The sequence below is a fragment of the Pagrus major genome, chromosome 2 (assembly GCF_040436345.1).
Source record: "Pagrus major chromosome 2, Pma_NU_1.0".
Classification (NCBI taxonomy): domain Eukaryota; kingdom Metazoa; phylum Chordata; class Actinopteri; order Spariformes; family Sparidae; genus Pagrus; species Pagrus major.
In genome coordinates, this window is record NC_133216.1 from 4,740,917 (window position 1) to 4,751,692 (window position 10,776).

Genomic DNA, 10,776 nt, shown 5'->3' on the forward strand with positions numbered 1-10,776 from the left:
TCTTTCTTTCTGTGGTTCACATATCTCGAGAACGGTTCATGCAATGCAGGAAAAATCCCTCACACTCTCCACAAGAAAATATTCCTTTTTGTCTTCATGTTTTCTCTTTGCTGCTCATGAGATCTCTTTTAACCTTTGATGGGTTTTTTTTATTGAGACAGATGTTTGTTTAATATTGAAGAAATTAGTTTAGACAAAAGGCTGAAATACTCCAGAAGAACACAAAGTGATCATTTTTGCAGCTTCAGCTAACAAGCAACAATATTAAAATAGATATATAAACATAAATGCAAACAAATAGATCTAGATTTCAAATTTCTGTTTTACAGGAGGGCAATGGTCAAGAACTTCATGTTGAAAATAACCTATTCTCTTTCAATGTTATGACTTTATTTTTTATTTTGGACAACTTTAACAATGATTGTGCAAAATGAAATGTGTTTCAAATAAAACAGGCATTCCTCACTTACGTTTTACAATGTACATATGTCTGTATTTTATTTCATGTGACTTTTTTGCTGATCTATTCTGTACACATGTCCATGCTGGGAGCTAAATCTATCTTTTGTTGCTCCTGAGGTTTCCTTCTTTATTTGTTTTCTCTATCTGAATCGAGGTACTAAGGACACTGGGTGTTGAAAACTTTTGAGGTTTTCCTTGAGGCAAATTTTAATTTGTGATTCTGAGCTACATAAATAAAATTTACATCTCTTATGTAAGTGGGTAAATTTCCTTGTTTGATAGCTCTTCCTCCAATTAAATTATGTAGAATAACAGAATATTGATGGCTCAGGGTTCATTTATTTATCATTTTATATTTAATATAAAGGGGAAAAAACAGGTATTTACACAATTCTTCCACAACAGGAAGTGTTTTATTGCCATTTGTATTAAAGGTTTTAATACTTTTACAGGGGTTATTTAGCAATACATTTTAAAGTAGTAATACATTTGTTTTTTCTTGTGTAAGAAAGCGTATTCAAAATTAACATGAGGATCAAGAGTTGATTAAAAGTCACACAAAAGAAAGATATTTATGAAAAACAACCAAACCAAAAGACAAGAGGATTCAAACATTAAGTCTGACTGCTATCAGCCAGGTAACAACAAACATCAACTGTCCAACAGACATTGCTTTTTCACAATAACATAATGTATGTTGTATAGTCATCCTTGTGAAAACTTCAAACATCAGTGTGTCTGAGTGGAGCTCCTCTTTTCACCGTGGTGTGGCGATGATCTGGTAGCAGCGAGGTACATTGGCAAAACCGCTGTACTCTGGAATGAGGTTTATACTGTCAGGGCCTTCAGTGCAGGAAAAGGTGAAACGCTGCAGCAGTGACACTAGGAAGATAAAAAGCTCCATTCGAGCCAGAGACTCGCCAACACAGGCTCTTTTCCCTGTGAAGAGACAGAATGTCACTGCTTAGTGACATCACTGGAGGCCATTTATCAGATAACATTCAGCTTCTCTGGTGCCATAAAAAGCTTTATAATACTTTTTCACATATGCAACAGTACTCCCCAAGATCTGTAAACACTCTTTAATGTGTAGAATTGGTGGATTTACCCTTTAACTGCTGATTTATCAACTGACTGAGGACTGTGTTTTACCTGCAGCAAATGGCATGAATGCAGGGTTTTTCTTAAAGTTGCTATTCTGGTCCAAGAAGTGCTGGGGGTTAAAGGACCAGGGAGTTGCCCATTCCTTTTCCCCTTTCAGCACTGAGTGCAACAATGGAATAATCATAGTGTGCTGTTGAGACAAGATATCATGTTAGAGTAATAATGCATTTTTCTCTGATGAATATGGTAACTCTGAATTGTATAAAGCCCCTAAAGTCCTAGAAGGTGATATTTTCTTGTGCACACAAGATATAAATCTCGTTCATACAATTTATTATCTTGTACCCACAATTATCCCCTTTCAGGACTTTAGGGGCTCCGTAGAATCAAGGATACCTTGGGGATTGTATAACCCCTGAAAGAGATGTCGTGGAGTGCATAATGAGGGAGGCTGAAGGGGACGAGGTCCAGAAAACGCTGCACCTCATGGATGACTGCATCTGTGAAAGGGAGGGATTTCCTGTCCTCCATTTTGGGACAACGGTCTTGGGCAATCACAGTATCAATTTCCTTCTGCATTTTCTCTGTATGGGACAAAGTTAAAAGTATTTTTACTCTGTAATTATGAATGTTATAAGGTAGGACCAGATTGTGTTAAGAGCTGGTAAAATAAGATGACCTACCCTGTATGTCGGGGTGTTTGATCAGCACACTGAGGGCAAATCTAATGGTGGAGCTTGTGGTTTCTGTTCCTGCCAGGAACAGATTCATCACTGTAGAGACCAAGTTGTCATAGTGGAACTCAGTTGTGGGGATGTCCTTTTCCTGACAGGACAAAGTGGTACATGACTCACAACAGAACCAAAATTAAAAAAATGAAAACACACTTTAGTCAGCAGGCGACACAGAACATCTTTTGTTTTGCTATTACATTTTGGATCATTTGAATTGTCATTATTAACAGTTTTATTCCAGAAATAAAAAAATCAGTCACAGCTACACCAAGACAACAATTCTCAGCACCTCTAATCCAAAGAAATAATTTTAACGGATAAAGAGGAGTTTTAACATGAAACTCATAGGATGAGGGAGCGTTCCCTTAACAAAACAATTTATTATAAGTTCTTTCCAACCTGATTCATTCGATTAAGAAAGCAGTCAATATAGTCTCTCGGGGAGCTGGGGTCCAGTGTCTCTTTGTGCTCTTGGATCTTCTTCTTGATAAACTCTCTTAACTCCTCAATGTGGGCAAAAACAGTATGCTGTGGTCCAGGCAGATGCTCTACGAGCCAGGGAAAGATGTTGTACATCTGTGGTAGGAAGACACACAGCAAACTGCAGCTTTGTTTCTCAGGGAATAACATCAAAATGAAAATTAAAGTGTATTGGTGCAATCATTCCAAAGTTTTTTCAGAATAACCTCTTTTAATATTTCTTGAAGATGATATATGGGGAAAAAAACAGATTTAAAAAACATGGATTTGTATTCAGAAGACTATCAGCCTCTGACTTTCCGGCTCTCACCTCTACTTACCTGACCCATGAGGCCACTATTGAACCTTAAAATGTCAGCTATGATGTTGAGGAGGTGCAGGAACTCCTTGTCATCATAACTGAAGCGTTGGCTAAACACCATGCAGCAGATGATATTGGACACGGTGCAGCCTAACAAAAACGTGGGGTCAAATGGTTTGCCTGAAAGAGGAGAGGAAAACACAGTTGGACTCATCTATTAAAAGTACTAAAACGTGCAGCACAGTCGGCAGAATAAATGTTGTTTTAAGTATCATATCAACATTTCTGCAATATGTGTCATATCATGTTCAGATTACATGTTTATGAGCTGACGTAAAGTTTCATCATATCTGTGGTTTGCAGAAGCGTACATTGCTAGCACTTATTCTGGCGATTCGGTTGAAAATGATTTTGGAAAGATCAGAAAACCTACTGAGAAAATGTTTTTGCCTGTTTTGCAAATTATCTCAAAATGCAAAAAGCAAAATGTCCAAACTTTTAACACTTTCCAGCAGACTTTTAAACAATCTGATGTAATCCGTATCAAACCATTAACTACTGGAATTTGGGTCCTGCCATGTAAATGTTTTTAAAGGATTTAGCTTGAAAGCACAACATTTGGCCTTGTGGCATAAAGTTGTGTGAGTCTGTAGACATCTACTCACTATCTGGTGCGAAGGTTTCTCTGTGGCAACCGTTTTAATTTTAAAACACTTTGTTCAATCATTAACCTGTAATGATCAATACAGAATTTAAAAATTTTCAATAAAAGTATTATTTGAATTCACATTGATAATTTGATCACAATTAACCACATGTGCTATTTGTTCAAATTCAAATATAGTTTAAAATGCACTGTTTGAGCTTAGTTCTGTCCAAGCTTCTGTGTTTTAGTGGGTTGTGTAACATATAGTTTGTTTACTTTGCACAAACTGCCATCAGAGAGAGATAAGAATTAAAGGAGGCAGCTAAGACAAGACAGAGAAATACATCAAGCGATCCAACAAAGCTTTCACACCAATTATTTTCATCCATCATCTACTTTTTTTTCATTTTTTAGTGTATTTTTTAAGGCTCTATTTGACTGTCAATAGTCTTGTGCAGACATGCATGAAGGTTTTTTGTATTTTTTTTTTCTAGAGGTGTGTGATTAATAAGGTGTTTCCTTTGTCCGCCTTCATTTCCCAAGTGTAATAATGAACTGACATCTGGTTAAATTTACTGAACTGAAACATTGGCGTGAGAACATCTCTGGGACTGAAGCTGTGATTAAGGGCTGTGCAAAACGGATTATTCACACATGAACCTCCAGTGAAATATGTGCTCTTACAACAACAGTTAAAAACACACCTTTAAATGTTTGTATGCGGGCTCTCAAGTGTTCGCTCTCCTCCTGGATCCACTCTTCCATACCCTTACGTCCCATCCCAAAGTCTCTTAGGGTTGACAGTGTGAAGCGTCGTAGCTGGCGCCAACGCTCCCCATTACTGATCCCCAAACCTGTCAAAAGGAGATGTGTGCTTGGAAACATGCAACAGAAGCCATGTATATACGGACACATGAGGCCACTGAAAATTAACTAATTCCTTGACAGAGAAAACAGAGATTTGAGGTGTCTTATGTTACCGTAGCCATTGGTAGCTTTCATCAGAAACGGCAGCGGCCCTCTGCCTACAAAGTCGTCTGCCTGGTCCACCAGAGCCTCCTTCACTGCATCATATCCAACCAGAACAACAGCCCGCTGCCAGCCCAGGTACAAGGTCGTCACAGGACCATATGTTTCACTGAACTACAGAAAGACATGGTTTGAAAGGGTAATAATTATTCTGATTTTAATTCAATTCCTTTTCTGCAAATATTAACTTGTAGACTTAGAATCGAATTCAAAATCAAATAATAAAATTAAGAGATTTGTTTCCAAACTCACCTTTAGAAAGCTTTTAAAAGGTGCATTTTTGTCCAGCTGTGGCAGGTTTCCTATGAGAGGAAGTGCAGTGGGTCCTGGAGGCAAACGATACTTCCTACTGTTTTTTACCTTAAACAACCACAGCAGAGCTAAGATTAGCCCTCCTAAGATCAGTGTGGCAGAAAGGTCCATAATGCTCTTTACCCCGCTCGGCTCTTTGCTGGTATGCAGGTCTTTTTTATACTGACTTTCACTCTGTGATTGGAGCTTATATAAGATGATTTGTGTTTATATTTAACAGGGAGTTGGCAGGAGCACTGCACTAGGCTACAGGTGAGTCATGTGACTCTCCAGTGTGTCACAGTGCACGCTCACCTGATTATTGTGATGGATCCTCTGAATCCGAAGTGTTAAAATTACAATGCACATCTGTAGGGCAGTAGTTGGAATCGCTGTGGTATATACAAATTGAAGCCATATACAGTTTACCAAATCATAACAGCATTCAAACATAGTTGTGTGAAGTACTCATTACAGCAATATTATATTAGAGAATTATAATATTTTAAACCTATTAAGTGATCATCATCACTGAGACAATTTACCATGTACACGGCAGTTCAATGAAAATGTAATTTAACATCACAGGCTGTATACTAGTAAATGAAGACTTATAGATGGAATTTATATAGCATATTCTGTTATTATTTTCCACTCACTGCCATAAAGAGTGTGGCTGAAGGGAGAAGGAAAAATGTGCTGAGCAATTAACAAAGCTTTCACACTCTGCAAACCCATTGCTTCATCCGTCCATCGTCCATCTTATTTATTCAGTAAATGCATGTGTGTTTAACTTGAAAGGTCCTACAAGGCTCCCTCATTTGTTTGATCCTAGATCCACGCTTACTTCTCTTACTCATAAAACCATATAATATAATATATAACTTGCTTGAGGTCAAGCAAGTCCAGTTGCCTTCAGTTTGCATTTAGATATACCATGACTTGCACCGATCTTTGCACATCTTCAGATAGATCAACAACAAGAGCAAGACAGGCTTGCCCTTTATACACACACTCTGTTCAGGAAGCCATTTAGATATAGAGAAAAAAAAAGACTGGAGAGAAAACACTGATTCCATTGATTAGGGATTTGAGCACAACCTTTGTTATATTTTCTTTTTTAAATAGTCCTCAGTGCATTAGCATTAGCAATTTTCCATTGACGTCAAGTCATTGACTGAATTTTTTTTCTCATACAAAGTTGAAAGGAGAATGGTATTTTGCAACAGGTGAATTCAGATGTGAATAGTTTCAATTCCAACATGCTTTTGCTAATTTGCTTAAAATATATAAAAATACACAGCCCAGTCACCGGGAAAAGTTTTGTCATTTTAAATTTTGCAAACCATGGATATGTTAAATTTGTATGTGTCATACATAACATATATACCTCTGTACATTACTTGTCATATCAAAATCACATTACATGTATTTGAGCTGACTTTCATGGACATTTTCTAGGCATGTCTGTGCAGCAGAACAAGGTATTTTAAGCCAAAACGTGGTCTTTTCCTAACCTTAAAAAGTGTTTTTTGTGCCTAAACCTAACCAGAGTAGAGGCACAGTGTTGTCACAACATAAAATGAAAATTGAGCCTAAGGAAACTTAAAGTTGCATCATAAAGAAATTTGAGCATGTTAAACATAACCCTTGTTTGTAGAAATATACATTGCCAACATTTATTGTGGTGACTAGGTTGAAATATAATCACAATTCCACTTTAAAAAAAACTTTTGAACATGTTTTAAACTGCTAGTAGTGCATATTGTCAAACACATTCCTGTCTGCTGGTAGCTGAATTACAAAAAGATGACTCATGGCTTTTGGGGGGGCGGGACAGCAGGCTAGGTGGCTGTTTGGTCTGGTTGGCAGTCAGCCAATATTGAGCGAGATGGCTTTGAGGTACTCGCAACATTGATGATATGGTAAACACCGGTGATGTTTGTGGTAAGAAATTATTCAGAAAAGATTATCAAAAATGACAACGAAGCAGAAAGATTTATTTTTGGTAAGGAGGTGTGGTTTGTGAGCAGGTGTTGCATGTTGATCTCAGCACATGTCGCCCATTCTGGTGTAAAAACCGAGAGCACAGGTCCATGCACATGAGCTGTAAACCCAAGAGATTATTTTTGCCGTGCGACAAATCTCAGATAAACACACACAGCCATTCAGGTTCTGCATATATCCCTCTTGTGCAAATCTGCAACATCATCCCTGCTCTCCAAACCTTGGCCTAGTGTCGGCACTCACACTCTGGATGCAGAGAGAAAGACACACAGCGTGTTGACAGCAGGATTTATTAAGAGTTCACCTTTGGACTGCATTTCTTATAAGTGAATAGAATATGCAGATGGTGGGTGATTTCAGAAAGCATGACGAAAAGGAAATTGTGCAAATGAAATGGAGAGAATGTGGATAAGGAGAATATATTCACAGAGGTGAAATGTTTTAAAAAAGTATAAAATGAACATAGTGGTGAGACGAACAGTTGAGAAACATAAGTGTTAAAGTTCTGAGAATAAAATGTCCTCATTAACATCTGCATTATACTGCTTAACCTCGAGCCGTCCTGTGGCATGGAAAGACTGATACAACACAGACAGACAGTGTTCAGAGGAGTCAAGATCATGAATGATTTACCTGAGGAGCACGGGCATAAAGCCAGGAAGAACACCTTCATTAATTTATAAATTAGACGTATAGATAATTAAACTGAGTGGTTAATTAATAACAACGCCCTTTTTTTATAAAGGAAAACTAACAGAGGGATTTTTATGAGACTAAAAGGTCTTTCACACAGTTTCCCTCCCTTCCCAGTCAAAACTAAAAAGCAAAGCCTCCACAGTCAAATGCATCAAAGTCGGAGTCTCCTTCAAAGTCGAAGCTGTTGAAGTGCGGGGAGTCGACGTCTTGGCTGCAGGCGTGGAAGGAACCTCCTGCGGAAAGCTCGGAGAAGCCACCTGCACCGTGGGCCATCTCTGGGCCTCTGCTGGCGAGGGGAGAGGAGGGGGAGCAGGAGTTGAGGTAGCCAAGAGCAGAGGAGGCCGCTGCCCCTCCCATCAGCAGGCACACTGCCCTCACTGCCCGGGCATCGCTGCTGTTGCCATGGCGAAGACAATCTGACACACGATGAGGGGGGGCCACAGAAACACTACGCAGAGGTCGCCGGGGGGCACTCGCTGAGGAGTAATTTGAAAAATAGTATTAATAAAATGGTTGTTTTCATTAAAAACACCAAACTAGGGAAAAGCTGACGAGTATCTGTTTAAGTATGTTTATGTGTTGTTTGGGTTTTTTCCCTCTCACTGTTGCTTCATATCCATAAGTCTTCCAAGATTCCTGGATGTGTGTGGGATCAAGTAGCAGCAAATTATCGTTTCATGAGATGAGACTACAACAATGTCCAACCAAATTGCCAGAAGAAATGTTGGCATTGTACGTTCCTGCAAACAATGGATATGTTGAAACTTAAAATTTCAACTTTACATTTCTTCACTCTTGAATTTTCAATTTTATGTTGTGAAAACATTACATTTATAGTCTGGTTAGGTTAAAAAAGCCAATTTGTCAGGGTTAGGTAAAGATCATGTTTTGGTTTAAAGTATCTGGTTTAGATGGCCACTAAAACAACGCTTTTTTGTTGGCTGAAACAGTGGTCTCTCACGTAGGTGTCATGTCACCACCACCACCATCCCCTCCTCCTTGTGACATGAAAGTCAGCTCATATACATGTTACAATATCATACGTATTGTAGTAATGTTGTTATTATACATATGAAACACACAAATTTAACACATGCATGTTTTAGCTCATCAAAAGTTAATGAGGAGCCAGTTTGCAATAGCATTATTTCAGAAAGTAATATTTTTGATAATAATATTGACTCAAATCGTTATTCACCCCACCTTTGCAGTGCTTCTAGCCTTTTTTGCTCATTGTTAAGGGAAGAGAACTAAAGAGATTTTCAGAAATGTATCACAGGACTTGAGCTGCCAAGCCAGACCTAAAAATCAAGTGAAGATTGCTGGAAATTAGAAACAATTATGATATAACTCCATGTTGTCTGCTGGATGTTAAGCATAACACTGTTAGCTTACATGTCACCCATAATAATTTGATATTGCCAACTGTATCAGCTGTGTGTCTGTGAGTTTGCTTTGTAGTCTTTACACTCATCTGTCTCCCACAGCTGAGAGAGATACACTAATGCAGCCTTACTTCAGAAAACACACAAATGAAGAAAAAATTGTCATCACTTTGACATTATATGCACTGCAATTAAACATTCGAAACACTGCAAGTCACAAAACAGAAAGATTTCTCTGAAAATGCTAAAAACTGATGAACACATACATTTATTCAGAAGCCTTTTACTTATTGTAGGTAAATATACTCATGCACCTGAAGTGTTAGAGAGTGTTTCTTAATTTGCTTGTGTTTAATGTTTTCTTTTAATGCATCCTGTTGTTGAAGTGGTGGCGATGTTTTCTTCATTTGTTTTAGTTTTTTTCTTGTTAAGTAACTACAGATGACCCGATAGCAGACCTTGGTTCTGGCCTCGGTCTCTGAAGGAGCCTCCCCGTTCAGTGACTCGAGTCAAAGGAGGGGTGCCCTCACTAATCCTGGGTGACCCGGGGTCTTTATCACTGAAGGAGTCGGGCAGGGGGTCTCTGTCGGTGATGCAGGGAGTGATGCTGCGCTGTCTCTGAAGGGTGAGGGGGGACATGACACCCTAGAAAATAAGGGGGAAAAGGCTAATATTGTAGTAACAGTAACACAGAAACTCACATATTGTGAAAAACAAACAAGAAATTCCCCTTTTCAGATATTTTTAGAAATGTATGTATGAAAACACAACTAGAAAAGAGGGGTGAGGTGCTTCAATGAAGACACAAAAACAGGTTTGACTGAAGAATCAACATGACCAGACAAAAGCCAAAACTGCTGACTCACCTCCCTCACTTTCCTGATCAGGTTCAGCCACAGACTGTGAAAGATAAAATGACAAGTCATTAAACTTGAACCACATCCAACTTGGTAGACGGTCATAACAACACAAGAGAAAGTGCAGATCTGTCCTAACTGATAACCATCAGCAGTAAACACGTCTGTTAGTAAGTGGGACAAAGGAGACCTAATTTCCAGCATGTGTAGGCTTAAACCCGCTAAGATCGGGCTTTTGTGTGCAATGGGTAAACTCTGCATTTAAACTCGGGTCAATTGACTCTGCACTAGACCCGGGTTTTTATCACATCGGCTCAGCTCGGCTCTGATCCAAGTGAGATTCGGGTGAACGTGCTAAATTCCGCCACAGGAAGTGATGACGCGTTATCAACATCCGGTGGTGGCGCATAACTAAAGAAGGAGTTTGGGATGCATCTATCCAAGGTCGTTTTATTACTGGACACAGTGTTGGAGGTGGAGCCCTGTTAATTCATTTGAAAGCTGCTCAGTGGTGTTTTGAAGACAAAAAAGTTTGACTTCCCAGCTATGAAAATACCTGGATCGCCGACCGAGCCGGCTAACTTCCGGTTTAGAGCCCGGCTAACTTGAATGGGGAAAAAATAATTTAATCGTGCGGCTCCTCTAGACTTCCCAAATGTTATTGGACTGAATGGCTCAAATGGTGATAGTGAAACAAGTGATTTCACAGGGGTTGTGATGCTTTATTAACGCTTCTTTCACATTTATTGTTGTTTTCTCCTCTGTTACAACTGTTTCCGGCGCA

General features: G+C 38.9%; 1 protein-coding gene across 1 annotated transcript; it reads right to left on the bottom strand.

The window, feature by feature from the left end:
- Window positions 1-844: 844 nt before the first annotated feature.
- On the bottom strand, window positions 845-5,227 carry LOC141008922 (cytochrome P450 2F3-like). The gene is made up of 9 exons (XM_073481284.1): window positions 5,009-5,227; window positions 4,708-4,870; window positions 4,432-4,581; window positions 3,101-3,261; window positions 2,700-2,876; window positions 2,250-2,391; window positions 1,963-2,150; window positions 1,615-1,756; window positions 845-1,401 (listed from the first exon to the last, which is right to left on the bottom strand). Exons 1-9 carry the CDS (start codon window positions 5,177-5,179, stop codon window positions 1,220-1,222), a joined length of 1,476 nt encoding a protein of 491 aa, XP_073337385.1. The 5' UTR covers window positions 5,180-5,227; the 3' UTR covers window positions 845-1,219.
- Between the last annotated feature and the right edge of the window lie 5,549 nt (window positions 5,228-10,776).

Bases quoted from the DNA above. Each gene is read 5' to 3' on its own strand.
- LOC141008922 (XM_073481284.1), bottom strand. From the start codon at position 5,179: ATGGACCTTTCTGCCACACTGATCTTAGGAGGGCTAATCTTAGCTCTG. The intron at 4,871-5,008 runs GTGAGTTTGGAA...GTCTTTCTGTAG, and splicing joins CTTTTAAAAGCTTTCTAAAG to TTCAGTGAAACATATGGTCC. The intron at 4,582-4,707 runs GTAACATAAGAC...TCCTTTTGACAG, and splicing joins GAAAGCTACCAATGGCTACG to GTTTGGGGATCAGTAATGGG.